This window comes from Oncorhynchus keta, chromosome 32 (genome assembly GCF_023373465.1).
Source record: "Oncorhynchus keta strain PuntledgeMale-10-30-2019 chromosome 32, Oket_V2, whole genome shotgun sequence".
Lineage (NCBI taxonomy): Eukaryota > Metazoa > Chordata > Actinopteri > Salmoniformes > Salmonidae > Oncorhynchus > Oncorhynchus keta.
Genome location: NC_068452.1, coordinates 15322338 through 15350093, shown reverse-complemented (window position 1 = coordinate 15350093; position 27756 = coordinate 15322338). Strand labels below are relative to the sequence as shown.

The 27756-nt window shown below is 43.2% G+C and overlaps 1 protein-coding gene across 1 annotated transcript in view; it reads left to right on the top strand.

Moving 5' to 3' along the window:
* The window catches only part of LOC118365092 (procollagen galactosyltransferase 1-like), a 29041-nt gene extending 14287 nt beyond the window's left edge, over positions 1-14754 (top strand). Inside the window, exons 2-12 of the mRNA XM_035747039.1 lie at positions 5490-5600; positions 6560-6677; positions 7480-7614; positions 7753-7957; positions 8885-9004; positions 9290-9366; positions 9909-10015; positions 10365-10497; positions 11397-11524; positions 11822-12028; positions 12343-14754. Coding sequence (XP_035602932.1) covers positions 5490-5600; positions 6560-6677; positions 7480-7614; positions 7753-7957; positions 8885-9004; positions 9290-9366; positions 9909-10015; positions 10365-10497; positions 11397-11524; positions 11822-12028; positions 12343-12613 — 1612 coding nt within the window. The 3' untranslated portion in view covers positions 12614-14754. The remainder of the gene's footprint in view (positions 1-5489; positions 5601-6559; positions 6678-7479; positions 7615-7752; positions 7958-8884; positions 9005-9289; positions 9367-9908; positions 10016-10364; positions 10498-11396; positions 11525-11821; positions 12029-12342) is intronic.
* The last annotated feature ends 13002 nt before the right edge of the window (positions 14755-27756 follow it).

Below are 27756 nucleotides of genomic sequence, written 5' to 3'. Positions count from 1 at the left end.
TCATAAGGTGAATGCACCAATTTGTAAGTCGCTCTGGATAAGAGCGTCTGCTAAATGACTTAAATGTAAATGTTGTTGTCTCACCTGCATTCGGAAAGTATTGAGACCCCTTGACTTTTTCCACGTTTTCTTACGTTACAGCGTTATTCTAAAATGGATTCCATACATTTTTTTCATCATCAATCTTCAAACAATACCCCATAATGACATAACAAAAACAAATGTATTTACGCTTTTTTATTTATTTACATATGTCAGTTCTTAAGTATTCAGACCCTTTGCTAAGACAAGGAACTTCACTGGACTTTACGCAAACTGGAAACCATATATCCTGAGGCTGCATTTATTGTAGAGGGGCATTTTAACAAAGCAAATTTGAGGAAAAGGCTTCCTAAATGTAATCAGCATATCGACTGTAGCACTTGCGCTGGAAAAACACTTGACCATTGCTACTCCAACTTTCGGGATGCATACTAGGCCCTCCCCCACCCTCCTTTCGGCAAATCTGACCACAACTCTATTTTGCTCCTCCCTTCCTATAGGCAGAAACTCAAACAGGAAGTACCCGTGCTAAGGACTATTCAACGCTGGTCTGACCAATCGGAATCCACGCTTCAAGATTGTTTTGATCACACAGACTGGGATATGTTCCGGGTAGCTTCGGAGAATAATATTGACGTGTTACTAATTTTATCAAGAAGTGTATAGGAGATGTTGTACCCACTGTGAATATTAAAACCTACACTAACCAGAAACCGTGGATAGATGGCAGCATTCGCCCTAAACTGAAGTGCGAACCACCGCATTTAACCATGGCAAGGTGACTGGGAATATGGCAGAATACAAACAGAGTGGCCATTCCCTCCATAAGGCAATCAAACCATCAGTACAGAGAAAGTGGAGTCGCAATTCAACGGCACAGACACAAGACGTATGTGGCAGGTTCTACAGACAATCACGGACTACAAAAGGAAAACCAGCTACGTCGCAGACACCGACACCTTGCTCCCAGCTACTAAGGACTGTGGGCTCTCCTTCTCCGTGGCCGACATAAGACATTTAAGACGTGTTAACACTCGCAAGGCTCCCGGCCCAGACGGCATCCCTAGCCACATCCTCAGAGCATGTGCAAACCAGCTGGCTGGTGTGTTTACGGACATATTCAATCTCTCCCTTTCCCAGTCTGCTGTCCCCACATGCTTCAAGAGGGCCACCATTGTTCCTGTTCCCAAGAAAGCTAAGGTAACTGAGCTAAACGACTACCGCCCCATAGCACTCACTTCCGTCATCATGAAGTGCTTTGAGAGACTAGTCAAGGACCATATCACCTCCACCCTACCTGACACCCTAGACCCACTCCAATTTGCTTACCGCCCAAATAGGTCCACAGACGATGCAATCTCAACCACACTGCATCTAACACCCTAACACCCACACACCCTAACCCATCTGGACAAGAGGAATACCTATGTGAGAATGCTGTTCATCGACTACAGCTCGGCATTTAACACCATAGTGCCCTCCAAGCTCGTCATCAAGCTCGAGACCCTAGGTCTCGACCCCGCCCTGTGCAACTGGGTACTGGACTCCCTGACGGGCTGCCCCCAGGTGGTGAGGGTAGGCAACAACATCTCCACCCCGCTGATCCTCAACACTGGGGCCCCACAAGGGTGCGTTCTGAGCCCTCTCCTGTACTCCCTGTTCACCCACGACTGCGTGGCCACGCACGCCTCCAACTCAATCATCAAGTTTGCGGACGACACAACAGTGGTAGGCTTGATTACCAACAACGATGAGACGGCCTACAGGGAGGAGGTGAGGGCCCTCGGAGTATGGTGTCAGGAAAATAACCTCACACTCAACGTCAACAAAACTAAGGAGATGATTGTGGACTTCAGGAAACAGCAGAGGGAACACCCCCCTATCCACATCGATGGGACAGTAGTGGAGAGGGTAGTAAGTTTTAAGTTCCTCAGCGTACACATCACAGACAAACTGAATTGGTCCACCCACACAGACAGCATCGTGAAGAAGGCGCAGCAGCGCCTCTTCAACCTCAGGAGGCTGAAGAAATTTGGCTTGTCACCAAAAGCACTCACAAACTTCTACAGATGCACAATCGAGAGCATCCTGTCGGGCTGTATCACCGCCTGGTACAGCAACTGCTCCGCCCACAACCGTAAGGCTCTCCAGAGGGTAGTGAGGTCTGCACAACGCATCACCGGGGGCAAACTACCTGCCCTCCAGGACAACTACACCACCCGATGTCACAGGAAGGCCATAAAGATCATCAAGGACAACAACCACCCGAGCCACTGCCTGTTCACCCCGCTATCATCCAGAAGGCGAGGTCAGTACAGGTGCATCAAAGCTGGGACCGAGAGACTGAAAAACAGCTTCTATCTTAAGGCCATCAGACTGTTAAACAGCCACCACTAACATTGAGTGGCTGCTGCCAACACACTGACTCAACTCCAGCCACTTTAATAATGGGAATTGATGGGAAATTATGTAAAATATATCACTCGCAACTTTAAACAATGCTACCTAATATAATGTTTACATACCCTACATTATTCATCTCATATGTATATACTGTACTCTATATCATCTACTGCATCTTTATGTAATACATGTATCACTAGCCACTAACTATGCCACTTTGTTTACATACTCATCTCATATGTATATACTGCACTCAATACCATCTACTGTATCTCTGTCTATGCCGCTCTGTACCATCACTCACTCATATATCTTTATGTACATATTCTTATCCCCTTACACTTGTGTCTCTATAAGGTAGTAGTTTTGGAATTGTTAGCTAGATTACTTGTTGGTTATTACTGCATTGTCGGAACTAGAAGCACAAGCATTTCGCTACACTCGCATTAACATCTGCTAACCATGTGTATGTGACAAATAAAATTTGATTTGATTTAGAAGCATGGTTTTGACTGCTCCTACAGTTTTGCATCGGTATTACAGTTTAACTGATGCCCCGGCCCAAATAGACGACTTCCGTACACGGCCACATAGAGAAGTCAGATTAGAAAATTCCTAATAAGACATTTTGGTCATTGCCTTTGTGCACAAAACATCCATTGAATTATTCAAATAATTGTCGCTGAGGTCAATTTTTTTTCATCACTCACAGGCGAAGATATTACCATTTTATATTCGTCTGACGTGTTTTGGGATGATGTGTTGATTTCATCGCTTCTCGCACTGCTCTCTGTGCACGCTGAGTGCTAGTGACGTGATGTTGGTCCCAACTAGACATTAATTTGCATTGTGCAGTTGCATGTGACTCAGACGGTGAGTGGCGGCTGGCATAACTGCAGTTTTGCTATGCAGAGGACTATCAGCAAAGCCGATAGAGATGGGCCGATAGACTAGAAAAGGCCTGCCTCCCGAGTGTCGCAGCGGTCTAAGGCACTGCATCGTAGTGTTAGAGGCATCAACTACTAGAGGTCGACCAATTTAGGATTTTTCAACGCCGATACCGATTATTGGCGGACCAAAAAAAGCAGATACCGACTAAATCGGACAATTTATTCATTTAATTATTTGTAATAATGACAATTACAACAATAACGAATGAACACTTTTATTTTAACTTAATATAATACATTAATAAAATCAATTTAGCTCAAATATATAATGAAACATGTTCAATTTGGTTTAAATAATGCAAAAACAAAGTGTTGGAGAAAAAAGTAAATGTGCCATGTAAGAAAGCTAACGTTTAAGTTCCTTGCTCAGAACATGAGAACATATGAAAGCTGGTGGTTCCTTTTAACATGAGTCTTCAATATTCCCAGGTAAGAAGTTTTAGGTTATAGTTATTATAGGAATTCTAGGACTCTTTCTCTCTATACCATTTGCATTTCATATACCTTTGACTATTGGATGATCTTATAGGCACTTTAGTATTGCCAGTGTAACAGTATAGCTTCCGTCCCTCTCCCCGCCCTTATCTGGGTTCGAACCAGGGACAGATCGACTACAGCTGCATATACCCTGTCTCTGCTTGCACGGAACGCAAGAGAAGTGACACAATTTCCCCAGTTAAAATAAATTCATGTTAGCAGGCAATATTAACTAAATATGCAGGTTTAAAAATATATACTTGTGTATTGATTTTAAAGAAAGGCATTGATGTTTATGGTTAGGTACACTGGTGTAATGACAGTGCTTTTTTTGCAAATGCGTTTCTTAAAACATCACCCGTCTGGCGAAGTAGGCTGTGATTCGATGAGAAATTAACAGGCACCGCATCAATTACATGCAACGCAGGACAAGCTAGATAATATCATCAACCGTGGGTAGTTAACTAGTGATTATGTTAAGATTGATTGTTTTTTATAAGGTAAGTTAATTGCTAGCTAGCAACTTACCTTGGCTTCTTGCTGCACTCGTGTAACAGGTAGTCAGCCTGCCACGCAGTCTCCTCGTGGAGTGCAATGTAATCGGCCACAATCTGTGTCCAAAAATGCCGATTACGAATGTTATGAAAACTTGAAATCGGCCCTAATTATTCGGCCATTCCGATTAATCAGTTGACCTCTATTCATCCCGGGCTGTGTCGCAGCCGGCCATGACTGGGAGACCCAAATCGCGCTCTAACGACTCCTTGTGGCGGCCGGCGTATGCACGCTGACTTCGGTCGCCAGCTGTACAGCGTTTCCTCTGACACATTGGTGCGGCTGGCTTCCGGGTTAAGCGAGCAGTGTGTCAAGAAGCAGTGCGGCTTGGCATGGTCGTGTTTCGTAGGACGCATGGCTCTCAACCTTCGACTCTCCCAAGTCCATACGGGAGTTGCAGCGATGGGACAAGACTGTAACTATCAATTGGATATCACAAAATTGGGATGAAAAGTACAAAATAAAAACTAGAAAAGGCCAATATCGGCGGGTATATATCAGCTCGGCTGATTTATCAGTCGTTCTCTAGTTGTAACAGGATTCCCAGTTCCTATTCACATAGACCGAAAGATGTGGTTTCAGTTGGAACCTCAGCAGAATGGAATCGGGCACACAAACTGTCAGTCTGGCACAAGACGTCTCTCAAACACACACACAGTCCTTTTCAGTAGGTAATAACCATGAAGTTTTACTCCTCCAGCATTCTTGCTTATTTAGTATATTTTCAGTTTTTTAGTAAACCGGCAAGGATGGGTGGTGGATATTAGAGCTGCTTTGGTATGGGTGTACGACATGCTTGTATGGCATTCAATGCCGGAGTCAGTATCCCACGGCTCCTGACAATAGGCCACAATGAAGTGAACACTGAAGTACTGTCACCTGAGCCCTGATATGATCTTCCACAGTCACTGTCTGTACTTTACTCAGGTCTACTTCCAATGCCACTCCTCCTATAAACGTCCGTGTGTCTGTGTGCTTATGACCCCTTACACTGTTGACCAGAAAAGGAACAAATGAATCCTGCCTGTAATAATAATGTGCCTCTGTCTCTGTGTTGTGCAGGGTAGCGACGGACCACAATGTGGACAACACTACAGCCATCCTGCGTGACTGGCTCGTCAAAGTCCAAAAACTCTACCACTATGTGGAGTGGAGGCCGCAGGAGGAGCCCACGTGAGTTCCTCTCATGTTCACTTTATAAACTGTGTGTGTATCTGTTTCTGTATCTATCTGTGTCATTTATTCAGGAGAGGGAACACTTTATTTATAAGTCATTTCTAGATGGTTAATATGTGATTTATAAACTACTAATTGACAAAATACGTATAAACACTTAACATCCTCCTTCACAGACACCTTAATGTAAAGTGTTACAGAGAGGCACCTTAATGTAAAGTGTTACGGATAGGCACCTTTTTAAAGTGTTACGGAGAGGCACCTTAATGTAAAGTGTTATGGAGAGGCACCTTAATGTAAAGTGTTACGGAGAGGCACCTTAATGTAAAGTGTTACGGAGAGGCACCTTAATGTAAAGTGTTACGGAGAGGCACCTTAATGTAAAGTGTTACGAGAGGCACCTTTTTAAAGTGTTACGGAGAGGCACCTTAATGTAAAGTGTTACGGATAGGCACCTTTTTAAAGTGTTACGGAGAGGCACCTTAATGTAAAGTGTTACGGAGAGGCACCTTAATGTAAAGTGTTATGGAGAGGCACCTTAATGTAAAGTGTTACGGAGAGGCACCTTAATGTAAAGTGTTACGGAGAGGCACTTTAATGTAAAGTGTTACGGAGAGGCACCTTAATGTAAAGTGTTACGGAGAGGCACCTTAATGTAAAGTGTTACGGAGAGGCACCTTTTAAAGTGTTACAGAGAGGCACCTTAATGTAAAGTGTTACGGAGAGGCACCTTAATGTAAAGTGTTACGGAGAGGCACCTTTTTAAAGTGTTACGGAGAGGCACCTTTTTAAAGTGTTACGGAGAGGCACCTTTTTAAAGTGTTACGGAGAGGCACCTTATTGTAAGTGTTATGGAGAGGCACCTTAATGTAAAGTGTTACGGAGAGGCACCTTGCTGTAAATTGTTCCCAGAGAGGATGTACTGAATGTCCTGTTTGTTTACGGTTGTCCCTCAGAGAGTACCAGGATGCAGACAGCCCGAAGCAGTGGACCAACCTCCGCTACGCACACGTGATGAAGCTGCGGCAGGCAGCACTGGACTCCGCAAGAGAAATGTGGGCAGACTACTTCATGGTACTTCTTTCTCCAGTCTCCATGATGACCCCACCCTCTTTTACAGATAAACAGGGGGCATCATAAACAGCACCCTATTCCCTACATAGTGTGTAGGGAATAGGGTACCATTTTGGACTCAGATTGGCCCTGGTCAAAAGCCGTGCACTATGTAGGGAATAGGGTGCAATTTGGGATAAAGTCAAGTCTTTCTCCATGACTACCCGCCCTATTTTACAGAGACGCAGACTTCTCCTTACAATAACGCAATAAGAGAACGTCTGGTTTAGAGTAAACCAATTCATCTGGCTTGGTGTTTCGATTTACCATTCTGAAACAAACCTTCCAGAATCTTAAATATGACAGCTTTGAGTTCTATTCTTGCACCCCTAAGCATGAACACATTGTCCAGGACTCGCAGGGGTGTACTTTTTATGATAGAGTGAAAACACAGATGAGGTCGTTTTGTTTTTGAAATGTGGCTTTTGTCTTCAGTAATGTTGTGCAATTAGAACTGGGTTAAAATAGAGCAGCTAAAGTTTATGAATGAAAACAAATACTATTTGAACCCAAGGCTGTGGCCTATGCTGCCTCATTCTAACACTGATTCTGGTGGCTGGACTTAGGCTGCCGCTACAATGACATCCATTGTTCAAAGTGTCACTAGAGAGGGTTGATGTTGCAGAGTGATTTTTAAAGCTTGAAGTGGTTAAAGTGTCTCACTGTTCCCGCTCCCCCTTCCATCACACACACACACACACACACACACACACACACACACACACACACACACACTCACATTCTTCCACTCTCTCCTGTCTAGGTGGTGGACTGTGATAACCTATTGACCAATCCTAATGTACTGTGGAAGCTCATCAAGGAGAACAAGACCATCGTAGCTCCCATGTTAGAGTCCCGTGCAGCCTACTCCAACTTCTGGTGTGGCATGACCTCCCAGGTACGCTACTATTTGTGTGTGTGTGTGCGCGTGCGGTCGTGTCCTCCCAGATACTTTGCGTGCAATCATGCACTAAAGCGTTAGCACAATAACCTTGATTGAAACAGAAGTACTCATCGTATCCTCTACCTCCTCCAGGGTTACTATAAGCGCACCCCTGCCTACATCCCTATGAGAAAGCAGGTGCGTAAAGGATGCTTCGCGGTTCCCATGGTGCACTCCACCTTCCTGATTGACTTGAGGAAGGAGGCGTCACGCCAGTTGGCCTTCCACCCCCCTCACCCAGACTACAGCTGGGCCTTCGATGACATCATTGTCTTTGCCTTCTCCGCTCACATGGCAGGTACTGTTAATGTGTTCTCCCACTTTTATCCTGTTTAGTAGCTTTCACATACAGCATGATAATGATTTGGTACACTTCATTGTGTTTGCCCTCTACTCTCGCATGGCAGGTAGGCCTACTGCTGTTATTCTGTTATAATGGCAGCTAGGCTTACTGCTGTTATTCTGTTCACATGGCAGCTAGGCTTACTGCTGTTATTCTGTTATAATGGCAGCGAGGCTTACTGCTGTTATTCTGTTATAATGGCAGCTAGGCTTACTGCTGTTATTCTGTTCACATGGCAGCTAGGCTTACTGCTGTTATTTTGATCACATGTCAGGTAGGCCTACTGTTGTTATTTTGTTCACATGGCAGGTAGGCCTACTGTTGTTATTTTGTTCACATGGCAGGTATGTCTAATGTGGTTATTCAGGATTGCTGCCTTTTTTTTAGATCTGAGTTTTCCACAACGGTAATGAATAAGATTATATGGACAGGGAGGACCTGATTCTAGACCAGCTCTCCGGGTCTCGAGGTGCTTTGTGAATAGGCTGAGGCTACGACTACATAGTTTTCACCCCTGCCCCACCCCCGTCCCGCCCCTCAGGAAACGTATTTCTCAAATCTAAGGGGCGAATCACTGCTCATGTTTTTTTTGCAAAATTCCTGGGGGTTTAACAGACAGTGGTTAGTTCCCAGAGTCTGTTTTTTCTAATTCCATTCATGGACATAGGGTATGCTTTGTGTAAGATATCTTAATACACTATTGCATAAATAAGTGTCTAATTTTGAAGGTTGATATTTTGAGGTGTGACACAAAGAACCTAATCTGTAGTGAGACTTGCAGTGTGAATAGGCATAGAAGGTGTAAATGTTTGTACTAACCTTGTCATTAATAACAAACTTCTCTTCTCCCTCTACACTCTACTCTTCCTCCGTCTTCCTCAGATGTGCAGATGTTCCTATGTAACAGAGAGACGTATGGGTATTTCCCCGTGCCACTGCGAGCCCACAACTCCCTGACAGACGAAGCAGACAGCTTCCTGCATTCCTTGTTGGAGGTCAATGGTTAGTCTTATGTCATATTGTCACAGGTCAAAAGGTAGTCGGCTTTAATGTCCATACTAGCATCTGAATGGGCAAAACTGGTTAAAATTACGTATTTTTGACATCTCACTGGGTTACCACTTAGGATGGATGCTCAATACATTGCTTCATTCTAAGTAGTCGGCCAGTGTGGATATCGGAACACAGCTGGAAGTTGGAGCTTTTCGTTTTTCTCTAACTAATGTTACTGGTTGGCATGTGAGAGTTCTTTATCATTCCTATCATTTTTCTCCTTTCTCACGTCAGTGCGGAACCCGCATGTGCTGCCTTCGGAGTACATCCCGGCCCCCGTAAAGATACAAGATAAGCTGGGCTTTGATGAGGTGGGATATGAGCCAGCTCAGAATGTTTGCTGTTCCTTATTGACCCTGAGCCCCTATGCCCACAATGTCAAACTCTTTCTATGGAGGCTGAGTGTCTGCAGGTTTTCACTCCTCCCTTCTACTTGATTGCTCAATTAAGGTCACTGATTAGTTAGGAAATCCCCTCACGTGGTTGTCTAGGTCTTAATTGGACACAATTGAAATGAAAATACAAAAAACAGCAGACACTCGGGCCATCTATGAGATGAGTTTGTCAGCCCTGCCCTAGGCACTCCTGAAGATGTAAGGATCTAATGGGTTTAAGCAATAAGGCAATTGCTTCACCATGTCTTCTGGTAGGCTCGGTTGAATTGTCACCACATTCCATACACCTATCCAATTGTTTGAGTGTCTAAGGGTAGCTGTCGTTTTGGAATTTATCACTAGAATTCAAAATGTCTCTTCTACCCTTCAGCTCTAAATGTCTCCCTCTGTGGGTGTCATGTGGTATTGCATTTATTCTCACTACCGTACAGTAAGGCCAATGTATTGCGTGTGTGCAGGTGTTCATGATCAACTTAAAGAAACGGACCGACCGGCGGGATCGCATGCTGAGGACTCTGTACGAGCAAGAGATTGCCTGCAAGGTCATTCAAGCGGTAGACGGCAAGTAAGTTGACCTTTTTGAAGGCATTCTTCTCTTTGCCCGTCATATACTTCTTGTACAGATAAAGGTAGACTCAGTGATGGGACATCGTCACACACAGCAGACGTTGCCCCACTGTTTATGATGTCATAACGCTAAGTCCCGGGACCACCCATACGTAGAATGTATGCACACATGACTGTAAGTCGCTTTGGATAAAAGCGTCAGCTAAATGGCATATATTATTATTATTATTATTATTCAAGTGCTCAAAATGACCGCGTTATCTCTCTCTCCATCTCTATTGTGTGTGTCTCTTTGTCTCTTTCTCCCTCACCCCCCTCTCTCCTGCCCCTCCCTCTCTCCCACTCAGAGCGATGAACATCAGTGAGATCAATGCCCTGGGGATCCACATGCTACCAGGCTACAGTGACCCATACCACGGTAGGCCCCTCACCAAGGGAGAGCTGGGCTGCTTCCTCTCACACTACAACATCTGGAAAGAGGTGAGCCCTGCAGCTGCAGGCCCGGGTAGAGTTCAGTAGGGAGAGAAATTTTAGAAACTGTGTGAAACAGGGGAGGTAGTACCTGAACTTGTCCAATAAGAACACAGATTTTAATTATTTGTTTTAAATTTTGCTACAGTGTTCTCTCCGAATGAATACATTAGGGTTGGGCTCAATTCATCATACTATTGAGAATGCTCCAAATCAATTCTTGAACTGAATTTGAATTTAATTTGAATTGAAGTAGTAAACTGGATACAAAATTGCAATTCAAATTTGAATGAAAGGAAATAGAATTGAATTCAATGAAATTCAAATGCCTCTTCTATTCTACAGTACATCTTCCACATAAAACATCAAACATGCGGGATAAACTCTTAAAATGAATGGTCAAGGAAATCAAAACCTGTATGTGAATAACATTGAAAAATAACATTGACCTGTATGTGAATAACCTATATTTCATGAATCACTGAAACTTTGTTCAATTTGGGGAAAATACAATATTTCACAAAGTATTAGTTTAACCATCATGTTGACCCTGAGGCTTTCAAAAAGAAGCCAAAGAAATACAATTGTTGGTGGAAATATAATTGGCTATTCTAGTGATATAGTCTTTGGTATCTGGAAGTGTGACCTGTCGGGAATCATTGAAACTCATGTTCTATGACTGACTGGTATTTCTTTGAATTAAATTATACTTCACTCAAATTCAACATCCTGTGGGGTGTGGCCTATTCAATTCAAATTTCAACTCATGAGTTGACTGGGAGCCAATTCTGAATTGAGCCCGACCCTGGAACACACCTCTGGCTGTCACTAAGGTATAGATGGTGTACAGAAGTTTATTTTTGCGTCCTCTGAATGTGAGGGTCACTGTTTTATCTCTGTGTGTTCAGATCTCAGAGCGGGGTCTAAAGAGTTCCCTGGTGATCGAGGACGATCTGCGTTTCGAGGTCTTCTTCAAGCGACGCCTGATGAACCTGATGAGTGAAGTGGAGAGCCAGGGTCTAGACTGGGACCTGATGTAAGTGTTCCATAGACTGTACATCATCCACTATACACACGGGATATCCTCTATTCTAGGTCAGTGATTTTCAACCTCTGGTCCGCGGACAGGCATTGGTCCCTGGGATGTCGCTGGCCGATCTCTCAGACATATGATACAGTATTTGGTTACTTCTTAAGTGTTAATTGTAATATTAGCTGTCTTTTTTAAGAATTAAGCACCCCCGTTCTAGCTTGCTGACTCCGCACTTACTGTCTACCCTTCCCATGTAGTGTAAACTTCAACTTTCTCTTCCCCAACTGTTCCTCCTCCCAGTTATATCGGCAGAAAGAGGATGCAGGTGGACCGCCCTGAGAAGTCCGTACCCAATATACACAACCTGGTGGAGGCCGACTACTCCTATTGGACGCTGGGTTATATGATGTCATTACAAGGAGCCCAGAAGCTGCTGAGGGCAGAGCCGTTGAAGAGGATATTACCCGTGGATGAGTTCCTCCCTGTCATGTTCAATAAACACCCTGTGTAAGTTTACCTCTCTCTGTCGCACGCTTTCTCTCTTTGTCTTTCTGTCACCTGTCTCTCCGGGTAAATCTCAAAAGTATTTTCCTGGATTCCTTGAATCCTCTCTTCTCGCCTCCTTTTCAAAGTGTCTGCAGGAAACTAAGGGAGCATGAGAGGAGAAAGATATTCTCTTCTCGAAGCTCCCCTTCACAGTTTAAGGAGGCAGCGAGGAGAGAAGACAAAGGGAATCAAGGAAAATACTTGAGATTCACCCATTCCTCTTTTCAATGTATCCTGGGACATCTTTATCTCCTCTCTCTTACCTCTCTCTCCAGCTCGGACTACATGGAGCACTTTGAGGAGCGGGACCTGAAGGCCTTCTCGGCCGAGCCCCTGCTAGTGTTCCCCACTCACTACACAGGAGACTCGGGCTACATCAGCGACACAGAGACCTCTGTGGTGTGGGACAACGAGAAGGTGCGTACGGACTGGGACCGGGCCCGCTCGGGGAAGACCCAGGAGCAGGCGGAGATCAGCAGCGAGGCCCAGAACTCTGACGTACTCCAGTCACCTCTGGACAGCACAGCCACACGGGATGAACTATGAGAGGAGAACGGGTGGAGAGGAAGGGGATGGGATTGGCGATGGAGAGAGATGCTGAAGACTAAGAACCATCATGAGTGATGGTTCTTAGGGTTTTTTTCCCATGTTTCTTTGCATCATTGCAGCAACATGACGTATAGTATACGTAGCCGCCTGTTTTTGTTTCCTTTTTAACCAAAGATTGCAAGTTAAAGGGATTAGTTGCATTATTTTGGAAAAAATGATTCCATTTCCTTTTTAATTTCAGAAATATGTTGGACTCACCTTTTTTTCTGCATTTACAAGACCCAAATACAGGGTGGGATCTGTATGTCAACAGTGATCTGGTTGGACTGTCTATTACATTTCAGTGATGTGATTGGCCTGTGAACTGGAACTTTGTTTCTGATTGGTCACCACCATGCCTCAAGTGCCTTATAGCCTAGTTCATTATGCCAAATCTCACAACTGACCTGAGACCTTGTCACCTCTAGAATGAATAATTCATTTATTAATTGTTAATCAATTAACGTGTGTGCATGTACTATAACAGTTAACTGTAGCAGTCTTTCTGAAAGGACTGGAAAAGACAAGCATCTGCATGCTTTTTGGAGATAGCTTTAAGAGGACCTTTTTCCATTTGTAAAACTATAGCTAGAACTAACACCCGGTCCCACCTGGTTGTCATCAGAGATTTATGCTTGAAAGTTGTGTGCTGCTTCGCAAACAAGTCCCATAGTTTTACGAAAACATCACCACGGAGCTCAAAGTCCTATCATATGACAAATGAGATTAATACCAAAACAGTAGTAATTAAAAAGCAACATCTCCCAAAAGGAATGACTTGGCTACCCGCCCTCCCTATCAGACCCTAACCATTGAGCTACAGTAGTGCTCTTTATAGCTTTGGAGTACATTTCATTAAAAAACAACAGCTCCCAATGTTTATAACTATGGGTAGAATCCTAACTTCCACTTAAGTCAAATCTTCCTCATCTGTTAATTGACATCAATGCATCACTATAAGTAAAAATTTCACTTAAGTGGATGTTAGGATTCACCCCTATCCGCCTTCCCTGACAGTCCATGGCCATTGAGTTACATACAGTAGAGCTGTTTATAGCAGTGGAGTACTCCTTTCCCCCACTTGCCACCTCTGGTCTGTTTCCAGGCTAGTGGCTTGTCGCCTTCACACAGAGGGTCACAGGCGGGAGCGACCGCAGTAGATGTCTCACACTTTTGTGGTCGAGGAGGAGCCATGTGATTCGTCCCAGCCACATCCAAACTTGGTCGGTCGGCCTGCGTCACCACCTCGCTCTCTTCGGAATTAAGGTGGAAAGCAGAAACACTTTGGACCGTGTAGTGTAGCAGTTAAATAGAAGCCTGTGTTTAACAGATAAGAGACAAAGCTTGAATGGATCGTCATGCTTTTCATCTTTTAGTTATTTATTGCTGGCCTGTCAGAAGAAGTGTCCATCTGGAGCAGGGGTGGGCAACTCCAGTCCTCGGGGCCTAATTGGTGTCACACTTTTTCCCCTTCCCAGCAAACACAGCTGATTAATCCAATTGCATTCTAAACTGTTTAGGTGATTATTGGAGTCAGGTGTGTTAGCTGGGGCAAACTGTGACACCAATCAGGACCTCGAGGACTGGAATTGCCTAGGGCATGGTTTCCCAAACTTGGCTCTGCCCCCGCCCCCTACGGTTTTTTCCCTAGCACTAAACAGCACATTCAAATAATCAAAGCTTGATGATGAGTTGATTATTTGAATCAGCTGCAAAAAACAAAACGTGCACCCAGGGGGGTCCCCAGGACCGAGTTTGGCAGCCACACGGGAGGGCCGAGTGTCTGTGGGTTTTCGCTCTTCCATTGTACTCGGTTGATGAATTAAGGTCCCTGATTAGTAAGGAACTCCCTTCACCTGGTTGTCTAGGTATTAATTGAAAGGATTAAAAAAAATTGACACTCCTGGTCTGGGGACCTCCCAATGTGTTGGTTCTAGCTGTAGCCCTGCCTTCCAAGGCATTGGTTCTAGCTGTTAGGTGGGAGATATTAAGATTCAGTTTAGATTAACTCATAGTAGTCTAAGAGATTACATTGTCTGTCATAAGTGTTTTTGTAACTTCATACCAAATAATAAAATATTTTGTTTAAAAAAATATAATTATGGTCTCTTTTCCTCCAGATTGTCAAATTAGAGATTTCTCCACTTTACTTTGAGATTGATATGTCATGACCAAATTGGCTAGATGTTGCACCACTGAAACCTTATCAAAGTTACTGTTTGTGATTATAGGGTTGTTGGGTGTCATTGCCGTCCCCCTCATATTCTGTGCAATAATTGCAGAGTTCCTTTTTACATGTGCCATAACTCCTCAGTGAACGAACTAACAGAATTCAAAATAACTATGGGATCTCCATGCTTTCTACTTACCAACAAGTTACTAAAAATGGAATCCTACAGTCAGGGAATTCTAAATAATAAAAATCACTGCCTGCAAAATGGGAATAAGACATATTTAAACCTGCTCTTTTGGTCCCAGTGTGATGGCCCTCGAAAATGTTACTTTGATAGGCATTGTGCCCCAAAGCTGTAATTTTCAAGTGGTTTATGAATCAAACATTCAAAAAAAATGCCCTTGCGTGACAGTCACGCCGCCTGCTGTTATTTATATCCCTCCGAAAAACAATTAAAACCAGGATTGAGTTGACGCCAATAATGTTGCGACATAGGAATGCGGTCGGACAAGATGCTTAGCGGAACAAGACTGTAAGTAGGGATGGAAAACCCTAGTTGATAGACCTGAAAAGATTGTTCTATGACACAGTTTTACTTCTCAAAGAGATTGGGAAAATCAGTCGGCGGATATGAGACAACAGATAACGGCTGAGTGGACTCTGGGCTCGGCTATAGTGATGCTCAAAGGACACTGCCTATTCAAACTGACAATTACACACCTCTGTGGGAAATTGATAGATTTTTTTTGAATGTTTTTTGTTCTACATTGCAGACTTGCTAACTTGTTGTAATTATACACATCCCGCGTTCAACAAGCAAGTCCGAAATGTGAGTTTCTTGTCCCAACTAGCACCCGAACGCGGCATAATGCACCATTGGCTACATACACATCGTGACGTGTTTCATTACGCCGTACGTCATCTTCACGCAGTCTTGCCCAATGATCTGTGGATTGCTAATAGGCAAGATGACGTACGGCGTAATGAAACACGTCACGATGTGTAGCCAACGGTGCATTTAGGGCAATTCAGAAAGCGGATTGAGGAGCTTATTACTGATGAATGTGTTGTTTTTTATGGCTGTTTTTCTTTCTGCTTGCATTTTGTATTTATATTGATGTGTATTTTCAGTGATTTATGTCAATCAGGGCTCATCTGTAAAATAGACCTTGACTCCCTGATAAAATAAAAGTTTTATTTCCCGCCAACCGACCTAGTCATGATTGCGGTAAAATTCTGCCTATGGCTTCATTGTCTACATCAGATAGCGCTTCGGATTCCGCCTTCGAAGGGTAATGGGATAGATCTAAAGTAGTCAGTGGTGGAAAAAGTACCCAATTGTCATACTTGAGTAAAAGTTAAGATACCATAACAGAAAATGACTCAAGTGAAAGTCACCCAGTAAAATACTACTTGAGTAAAAGTCTAAAAGTATTTGGTTTTAAATATACTTAAGTATGAAAAGTACAATTTCAAATTGAGTTGAAAAATTTGTCAACTATAAATAGTAAAGTACAGATACCGTAAAAAACGACTTAAGTAGTACTTTAAAGTATTTTTACTTAAGTACTTTACACCACTGAAAGTAGTCTGGCTACTTTTGCAATCAGTGGAGGCTGTTGATGGGAGGACGGCTCATAGCCTAATAATGGCTGGAATTGAATTGTATCAAAGCTGTTTGATACCATTCCATTTACTCTCTTCCAGTGACAATTATGAGCCATCCTCCCCTCCACAGCTTCCACTGGCTGCAATAACATTCAACAAATATTACTTATGTGACATTGTCTGCTGAACCCCATTTCTGCCTCAAACCTGTCTGAATTAAGCTGTGAAGAACAGGGATGGCAACATCATGTTGTGGGGGTGCTTTGCTGCAGGAGGGACTGGTGCACTTCACAAAATAGGTTGCTTCATAAGGAAGGAAAATTATGTTATATTGAAAATTAAATTAAATTGAAGCAACATCTCATGACATCAGTCAGAAAGTTAAAGCTAGGTGGCAAATGTGTCTTCCAAATGGACAATGACCCCAAGCATACTTCCAAAGTTGTGGCAAAATGGCTTAAGGACAACAAAGGACATCATCCTCTACTATTATTCTGACATTTTACATTCTTAAAATATAGTGGTGATCCTAACTGACCTTAAACAGGGAATTTTTACTAGGATTAAATGTCAGGAATTGTAAAAAACGGAGTTTAAATGTATTTGGCTAAGGTGTATGTAAACTTCCGACTTCAGTATATGGAGCCCTCCGCATTGGTAAAAAAAATGTGGGTGGTGCACGGTGATGCAGAACAGAGCACAATTTGGCCTCTGTATATCTACGGAGGCTCCGCAAATGCGTCACACTATCATTGCGCCTCCAATCACATTTTTGGATCAAGCATAAATTGGCTTTTAAAAAGTTTTTTTTTTTTTTTTTTGGCTTTTAAAAATATATATATATATTAATATCAAATCAATACATAAAGCACATGAGGGAACACAAGCATAAATAGATTACAAACAATAGACAATCTAGCTAGGGGGTACAATATCACATTACAATTACACAAGGACCTTCTTAAGGGACATGCATATACTTACAATTCTAACAGCTTTTTTGTTAGTAGAGCATTTAACCGTCTTAAAATACAGATCATAAATTGGCTCTTAGTTTAGCAACCACACGACGCAGCATCACAACGCGATTGGTTGACAGTCTGCTGAGTCGGGTATCATACGTTCCTCCTTTGCAGTGCCCACTACATGCTATGCCCACTACGCGTCACTTACTATATGCCGTGGCCACTCTTGATGGGCATCAAATCAAATTTATTAGTCACATACACGTGTTTAGCAGATGTTATTGCGGGTGTAGCGAAATGCTTGTGCTTCTAGTTCCGACAGTGCAGAAATATCTAAGAAGTAATATCTAACAATTTCACAACATATATCCTATACACACAAATCTAAGTAGAGGAATGGAATTAGTAATATATAAATATATGGATGAGCAATGTCAGAGCGGCATAGACTAAGATACAGTTGAATAGTATAGAATACATTTGAGATGAGTAATGCAAGATATGTAAACATTATTAAACTGACTAGTGTTCCATTTATTAAAGTGGCCAATGAGTGCCCTTGAGAAAGAAGCTGTTTTTCAGTCTCTCGGTCCCAGCTTTGATGCACCTGTACTGACCTCGCCTTCTGGATGAAAGCAAGTGAACAGTGGCTCGGGTGGTTGTTGTCCTTGATGATCTTTTTGGCATTTCTGTGACATCGGGTGCTGTAGGTGTCCTGGAGGGCAGGTAGTTTGCCCCTGGTGATGCATTGTGCAGACCTCACTACCCTCTGGAGAGCCCTGCGGGTGTGGGCGGTGCAGTTGCCGTACCAGGCGGTGATACAGCCCGACAGGATGCTCTCCATTGTGCATCTGTAAAAGTTTGTGAAGGTTTTAGGTGACGAGACAAATTTATTTAGCCTCCTGAGGTTGAAGAGGCGCTGTTGTGCCTTCTTCACCACACTGTCTGTGTGGGTGGACCATTTCAGTTTGTCCGTGATGTGTACACCGAGGTACTTAAAACGTTCCACCTTCTCCACTCTCCTGTCGATCTGGGTAGGGGGAACTCCTTCTGCTGTTTCCTGAAGTACATGAGCATCTCCTTTGTTTTGTTGGCGTTGAGTGGGAGGTTATTTTCCTGGCACCACAGTCCCAGAGCCATCACCTCCTCCCTGTAGTCTCGTTGGTAATCAAGCCATTCTACTGTTGTGTCGTCTGCAAACTTGAGTATTCCAAATATTTTTGGTGAACCATCTCATTTCAAATGCTTAAAAATCTAAATAAAACAGTGGAAAAAATTGTACTTAATTTTTTTTAGGCACTTCAAACAGTGTTGAACAGATTGACCCAGCTCTCCCCACTATTGATTGTTTTTGCAGTGAGGATGAACCCTCTTCAGATCATTCTTTTGTAATTTATCTGCAGAGAAACGTTGTTTTAAGCTCAAAAAGCAGTAGCAGTAGGCCTATCAGGGAGCCAAATTAACCGATGCATTTCAGTTCCCGACACGTTCACCAAAAAGATTAGTTCAAGAAAAGCAGTTTGTTCGCTAACAACTCATCATTACTAGTGCCCACTGCCATTGAGGCTGTTGTCTAGCTAGGACATTGGCACACAAGCCCCTGCCTGTCCAGCAGTGCTTTCACGGTTATTTTAATGTTATGGCCAGGTTAATCACTACCCGGCAGTGACACGCGAGTTGGTTGGCTACACTAGCTAACATCTTCCCTCAAGGTAATGTTAACAGAACTGTGGGAAAGCAGTGCTCGGCAGGCGGGTGAAGACGGACACTGTGTACCATTGTCCCCTAGCTAGCTAGCAGCCTCCTTCTATGTTTTGTTTTGTCAGTTGGCATCCAACTTTGCACCGCCACCTACTGTGCTGAAATGTGGGCCAAATGGCAGTGGGTGTGGCATGTAGTGGCAGTGGCAGTGGGCGTGGCATGTAGTGGGCGCAGGATGTAGTGGGTGTGGCATGTAGTAACCACAGTCTGCATATTATGGAACGCCTTTACACTATTTGATGTATCAAATAACACTATTTGAGCTTCTACTTTTAAAAACCCACCTCTCCAGAAACAAGTCTCTTGCCCGCTTGCTATAGATCACCTTCTGCCCCCAGTTGTGCCCTGGACACCATATGCAAATTGATTGCCCCCATCTTTCTTCAGAGCTCGTGCTGCTAGGTGACCTAAACTGGGACATGCTTAATTAACACCCCAGCCATCCTACAATCTAAGCTTGATGCTCTCACAAATTATCAATGAACCCACCAGGTACAACCCCAAATCTGTAAACACGGGCACCCTCATAGATATCATCCTAACCAACCTGCCCTCCAAATACACCTCTGCTGTCTTTAACCAGGATCTCAGCAATCACTGCCTCATTGCCTGCGTCCGTAATGGGTCTGTGGTAAAGCAACCACCCCTCATCACTGTCAAACTCTCCCTAAAACATTTCAGCGAGCAGGCCTTTCTAATAGACCTGGCCCGGGTATCCTGGAAAGATATTGACATCATTCCATCAGTAGAGGATGCCTGGTTGTTCTTTAAAAGTGCTTTACTCCCCATCTTAAATAAGCATGCTATATTCAAAAAATGTAGAACCAGGAACAGATATAGCTCTTGGTTCACTCTAGACCTGACTGCCCTTGACCAGCACAAAAACATCCTGTGGCGTACTGCAGCATTGACTAGCCCCCGCAATGTGCAACTTTTCAGGGAAGTTAGGAACCAATATACAGAGGGAGTTAGGAAAGATAAGGCTAGCTTTTTCAAACATAAATTTGCATCCTGTAACATTAACTCCAAAAAGTTCTGGGACACTGTAAAGTCCATGGAGAATAAGAGCACCTCCTCCCAGCTGACCACTGCACTGAGGCTAGGAAACACTGTCACCACCGATAAATCTGCGATAATTGAGAATTTCAATAAACATTTTTCTATGGCTGGCCATGCTTTCGACCTGGCTACCCCGACCCCGGTCAACAGCCCTGCACCCCTCACTGCAACTTGCCCAAGCCTCCCCGCGGTCATCTCCCTCTTCAAAAAGGAGACACTCTAGACACAAACTGCTACAGACCTATATCTATCCTACCCTGCCTTTCTAAGGTCTTCGAAAGCCAAGTTTTAACAAACAGATCACCGACCATTTTGAATCCCACCATACTTTCTCCGCTATGCAATCTGGTTTCCGAGCTGGTCCCTGCTGCACCTCAGCCACACTCAAGGTCCTTAACGACAATACTATGCAGCTGTATTCATCGACCTGGCCAAGGCTTTCGATTCTGTCAATCACCATATTCTTATCGGCAGACTCAACAGCCTTGGTTTCTCAAATGACTGCCTAGCCTGGTTCACCAACTATTTCTCTGACAGAGTTCAATGTGTCACCCGGGTGGGTGCTGCTATGGTGACCAGTGAGCTGAGATAAGGCGGGGCTTTACCTAGCAACGACTTATAGATGACCTGGAGCTAGTGGGTTTGGCACGCGCTCCAGCAGGTATATTTCACTGGTCACCCCCAAAGCCAATTCCTCCTTCTGCCGCATTTCCTTCCAGTTCTCTGCTGCCAATGACTGGAACAAACTGCAAAAATCACTGAAGCTGGAGACTCATATCTCCCTCACTAGCTTTAAGCACCAGCTGTCAGAGCAGCTCACAGATCAATGCACCTGTACATAGCCAATCTGTAAATAGCCCATCAAACTATCTCAACACCATATTGTCATTTCCTTTGCTCCTTTGCACCCCAGTACTTGCACTCATCTTCTGCACATCTATCACCCCAGTGTTTAATTTGCCATACTGTAATAATTTCGCTGCTATGACCTATTTATTGCATCAACCTCCTTATCCTACCTCATTTGCACACACTGTATATAGACTTTCTCTATTGTATTATTGACTGTATGTTTGTTTATTCCATGTGTAACTCTGTTGTTGTATGTGTCAAACTGCTTTGCTTTATCTTGGCCAGGTCGCAGCTGTAAATGAGAACTTGCTCTCAACTAGCCTACCTGGATAAATAATGGTTTAATAAAATTTTACACGTTAAATAAGCTTTTCATTTGACACGTCACATAACACAGTTCTATTATAGAATGATGTGTGTTCTGAATTTGCCCTTGCAAGCCAAGTGCCACCACTACTATCAGTAGCACTGTCAAAGCTGTACAAAAAAAGTCTGCAAACACCGGCCACGAACGATGTGTTTACAATACCGCGTTCGTAATAAAGCATCATTGGTTTGATCGCAACTTCTGGGGTAGCTAGCTTTAGCTTGGTAGCTAGCTAGCACCAATACAATCAGCCTGAAAACAACGACCAGTCTGTAGGATTGAGGTCAGAGCTTTGTGATGGCCACTCCAATACCTTGACTTTGTTGTCCTTAAGCCACTTTGCCACAACTTTGGAAGTATGCTTGGGGTCATTGTCCATTTGGAAGATCCATTTGCAACCAAGCTTTAACTTCCTGACTGATGTCTTGAGATGTTGCTTCAATATATCCACATAATTTTCCTGCCTCATGATGCCATCTATTTTGTGAAGATCACCAGTCCCTCCTGCAGCAACGCACCCCCACAACATGATGCTGCCACCCCCGTGCTTCACTGTTGGGATGGTGTTCTTCGGCTTGCAAGCTTCCCCCTTTTTCCTCCAAACATAATGATAGTCGTTATGGCCAACAGTTCTGTTTCATCAGACCAGAGGACATTTTTCTAAAAAGTACGATCTTTGTCCCCATCTGCAGTTGCAAACCATAGTCTGGTTTTTGCTGCTGTTCTGGGATTGATTTGTGCTTTTCGCACCAAATTATGTTCATCTCTAGGAGACAGAATGCACCTCCTTCCTGAGCTGTATGACGGCTGCGTGGTCCAATGGTGTTTATACTTGCCAACTATTGTTTGTACAGATGAAAGTGGTACCTTCAGGCATTTGGAAATTGCTCCCAAGGATGAACCAGACTTGTGGAGGTATACAATTTTTTTTTTTAAGTCTTGGTTGATTTCTTTTGTTTTTCCCATGATGCTTTGCTTGAGCAAAGAGGCACTGAGTTTGAAGGTAGGTCTTGAAATATATCCACAGGTACACCTCCATTTGACTCAAATTATGTCAATTAGCCTATCAGAAGCTTCTAAAGCCATGACATAATTTTCTGGAATTTTCCAAGTTGTTTAAAGGAACAGTCAACTTAGTGTAATTTAAACTTCTGACCCACTGGAATTGTGATACAGTGAAATAATCTGTCTCTAAACAATTTTTTGAAAAATTACTTGTGTCATGCACAAAGTAGTTTGCCAAAACTATAGTTTGTTAACAATAAATTTGTGGAGTGGTTGAAAATGAGTTTTAATGACTCCAACCTAAGTGTATGTTAACTTCCGACTTCAACTGTATATCTTCCAATGGTGCGACTGCTGTCGGCATTCAAAGATTATCCAACTTGAATAAACGCTTCGAGGTAAGGATGACAGTAGTGGTGTAATCTACGGCGATACAGATATCACTTATTATTGATATCTACATAGAGCATGGATGTGAATCACACTGCTGCTCTCTCATTTATCTTTTTGCACCTTATGGATTGTTGTTGTGGATGGCTGTTCACATATCTAAATGTGTATTTGAACCAAATAATGCTTGAACTCAAGAAGTTTAAGCTGCCTTACAATCATTTCAGGCTCCTGAGTCATGCGGCTGTCTAAGGCACTGCATCGCAGTGCTAGAGGCTTCACTACAGTCCCTGGTTCGATTCCAGGCTGTATCTTAACTGACCCTGATTGGAAGTCCCACAATTGGCCCAGCATTGTTAGGGTTTGGTCATTATAAATAATAATCGTCATTATAAATAATAATTTTTCTTAAATGACTTGCCTAGTTAAATAAAGGTTAAAAAACATATTTTTGAAACCGGTGGACAGCCAGTGAAAAATGCGCCCTTGCAACAGCTGCATAGTGCAGATCCAAGCCTATGGAATAAAACTGGGGCTTTCTCATTCATGCTGATATTTAAAAAAAAAAAATGTTATCCATAGGCCTAATGGACACATGCTCAAACTTGCAAACTTTTGATTGACTTAAAGGGGCAATCTGTAGTTAAGACATCCCATTTTTGGACTCATAAATTATATATACAGTACCGGTCAAAAGTTTGGACCCACCTACTCATTCAAGGGTTTTTCTTTATTTTTTACTATTTTCTACATTGTAGAATAATAGTGAAGACATCAAAACTATGAAATAACACATGTGGAATCATGTACTAACCAAAAAAGTGTTTTAGATTCTTCAAATATTGCACTGAGATCCCATTCGGGAGCCTTCAATACACATAGTGGTATAATACACAATGCGTAACTGGTACAATAAATGTGGCTCAATTCTCACTGGTTTCAGAGTCCCGCAATAAGAGCTACAAACACTAATGTTCTCTGCGTATCACTGAGTAGACTGATGCCCAATGTCATTGATCCACAATCCATAGGTACAGTGAAATAAGTATGCCCCCAATGCAATTCTGAAGTCTAATACATAGTGCGATTTCAACAGATTTGTCAAATTAACAAATGTTTGTCTTTTGTTGAATTTATATAACATCATTACAACTTTGTTTAGCATGATATATTCAGTTATGGCATAATTCCACTATTTGTATTAATTTGCATCACTGTCAATGACAGACTTTTATTTTGAAGGTTAATCGCAAATTACACTATTGTGGCTATTCCTTATTGTGGCTATTTTCATACAGATGGGTTCGACCACCATAAATCTAATGAGAACGTTCTTATAAATTAGGGGTATTTTAGATGACACCTAGCTAGATAGTTAGCTAGCTAACTATATCTACTGAAACCGATGATGAAGTTTTGCTATGTTTTTGGGGAAGAACATTGTTTGCAGTCATCAGCTAGCTAGCTTTTTTTTTCATGACCAGGACTGTCGAGACAGAGCTAGTGGAGAGCAGGGGCTCTGGACAAAACTTTACCAGCATCCTAGAATATGAATCAATGAATCGTTGTGACATATGAAATACGAGTGATAGTGTCATCAATGCGTAATAAGTATGTAAAAAAATGTGTTAAATTATTAAATTGCATGTAGTCATATTCATGTCCTGGTTAATCAACAAGCATATTTAACACAAGCAATACCTATGTAAGAATGCTGTTCATTGACTACAGCTCAGCATTCAACACCGTAGTACCCTCCAAACTCATCATCAAGCTGGAGGCCCAGGGCCTCAACCCCACCCTGTACAATTGGGTCCTGGCCTTTCTTGATGGGCCACCTCAAGTGGTGAAGGTAGGAAACAACATATCCACCTAACTGACCCTCAACACTGGGGCCCCACAAGGGTGCATGCTCAGCCCCCTCCTGTACTCCCTGTTCACCCATGCACGCCTCCAACTCAATCATCAAGTTAGCAGACGACACAACAGTAGTGGGCTTGATCAGCAACAACGAGGAGACAACCTATAGCAGAGCTGCCCAACCCTGTTCCTGGAGAGCTACCCTCCTGAAGGTTTTCTCCAACCCCAGTAGTAACTAACCTGATTCAGTTTATCAACCAGCTAATTATTCGAATCAGGTGCGCTAGATTAGAGTTGGAGCGAAAACCTTCAGGATGGTAGCTCTCCAGGAACAGGGTTGGCCAGGCCTGGCCTACAGGGAGGAGGTGAGGGCGCTCGGAGTGTGGTGTCAGGAAAACAACCTTTCACTCAACGTCAACAAAAAAAAGGAGATGATCGTGGACTTCAGGAAACAGAAGAGGGAGCATCCCCTTATCCACATCGAAGGGACAGCAGTGGAGAAAGTGGAAAGTTTTAAGGTCCTCAGCGTACACCTCAACAACAAACTGAAATGTTTCACCCACACAGACAGTGTGGTGAAGAAGGCGCAACAGCACCTCTTCAACCTCAGCAGGCTGAATCAATGTAGCTTGTCACCCAAAACTCTGACTAACATTTACATATCCACAATCGAGAGCATCCTGTCGGGCTGTTTCACAGTCTGGTACGGCAACTGCTCCGCCCTCAACCGAAAGGCTCTCTAGAGGGTGATGCTGTTTGCATAACGCATCACCGGGGGCAAACTGTCTGCCCTCCAGAACACCTACAGCACCGGATGTCACAGGAAAGCAAAAAAAGATCATCAAAGAAAACAACCACCCGAGCCACTGCCTGTTCACCCCGCTACCATCCAGAAGGCAAGGTCAGTACAGGTGCATCAAAGCTGGGACCGAGAGGCTGAACAACAGCTTCTATCTCAAGGCCATCAGACTGCTAACCAGCCATCACTAACTCAGAGAGGCTGCTGCCTACATGGAGACCCAATTACTGGACACTTTAATAAATGGATCACTAGTCACTTTAAATAAGGACACTTGAATAATGTTTACATATTACTCATATCATATGTATACTATTTGACATGTTAAATAGTGTTATTCATGTGACTACCGACCATGCCTCAAGGGGTCGCCATCCTACTTCCGATTCCAATGCAAGTTGCAGGGCATCAGGCATATTGTCTGATATGCCAATTCAGTGGTGATTTTAGCATGTAAATCTTGGTGGGGCATACCCCCAACACTAAACCATTGGCAACACCTGCATTTTGGAGCTGCCTGACTCAACAAAGCAAAAAAGAGATCGTGTTTGTATGCAGCTTTATTAAACGCAATGATTTTATCTATTTTTTTACATTGTTTGCAAACTGACACATATTAATGCCAAAATAGCATGCAAAACAGACAAGAACAACAACAACATATATATATATATATATATATATATATATATATATATATATATATAAACGATACAGTGCCTTCAGAAAGTATTCAGACACCTTTACTTTTTTTTTGTTACGTTAGACTTATTCTAAAATGGATTAAATAAAAACAAATCCTCAGAAATCTACACTCAATACCCCATAATGACAAAGCGAAAACAGTTTAGATTTTTTTGCAAATGTATTAAAAATAAATAAAAAACAGAAATACTTACATAAGTATTCAGACCCTTTTTTATGAGACTCAAAATTGAGCTCCGGTGCATCCTCTTTCCATTGATCTTCCTTGAAGTTTCTACAACTTGATTGGAGTCCACCTGTGGTAAATTCAATTGATTGAACATGATTTGGAAAAGCACACACCTGTCTATATAAGGTCCCACAGTTAACAGTGTATGTCTGAGCAAAAACCAAACCATGAAGTTGAGGTAATTGTCCGTAGAGATCCGAGACAGGATTTTTTCGAGGCACAGATCTTGGGAAGGGAACCAAAACACTTCTGCAGCATTGAAGGTCCCCAAGAACACAGTGGCCTCCATCATTCTTAAATAGAATAAGTTTAGAATCACCTAGATTATTCCTAGAGTTGGCTGCCCGGTCAAACTGAGCAATTGGGGGGAGAAGGACCTTGGTCAGGGAGGTGACCAGAAACCCGATGGTCACTTTGAAAGAGCTCAAGAGTTCCTCTGTGGAGATGGGAGAACCTTCCAGAAGGACAACCATCTATGCAGCACTCCACTAATCAGGCCTTTATGGAATGGACGGTAGCCACACCTCAGTGAAATGCACATGACAGCCCACTTGGAGTTTGCCAAAAGGCAATTAAAGACTCTGACCATGAGAAACAAGATTCTCTGGTCTGGTGAAACTAAGATTGAACTCTTGGCCTGAATGCCAAGTGTCACAGCTAGAGGAAACCTGGCACCATCCTTATGGTGAAGCATGGTGGTGACAGCATCATGTTTTGGTGGTGTTTTTCAGCGGCAGGGACTGGGAGACTAGTTGGAGCAAAGTACAGAGAGATCCTTGATGACAACCTGCTTCAGAGCACTCAGGACCTCAGCCTGGGGCGAAGGTTCACCTTCCAACAAGACAACAACCCTAAGCACACAGCCGAGACAACGCAGGAGTGGCTTCAGAACAAGTCTCTGAATGTCCCTGAGTGGCCCAGCCAGAGCCCGGACTTGAACCCGATCGAACATCTCTGGAGAGACCTGAAAATAGATGTGCAGCGACGCTCCCCATCAAACCTGAGAGGATCTGCAGAGAAGAATGGGAGAAACTCCCCAAATACAGGTGTGCCAGGCTTGTAGCGTCATACCCAAGAAGACTTGAGGCTGTAATTGCTGCTCTGCCCCAAAGGCCCTGAATGACGGGTCACCACTGTGCCAATTGACTATAGAAACGTATATAGTGTTTTAGTTGACAAATTACCACACAAACACACACAATTTTATTTTATTTTTATTTATTTTTACAGTGCGTAATCTCTCAATCTAAATATTTTATCTTTCTCTCTTTCCCTCCCACCTTCCCTCCCAGAGCTGGGTGGTCCTAACCAGCTGCATGTGTCCATGG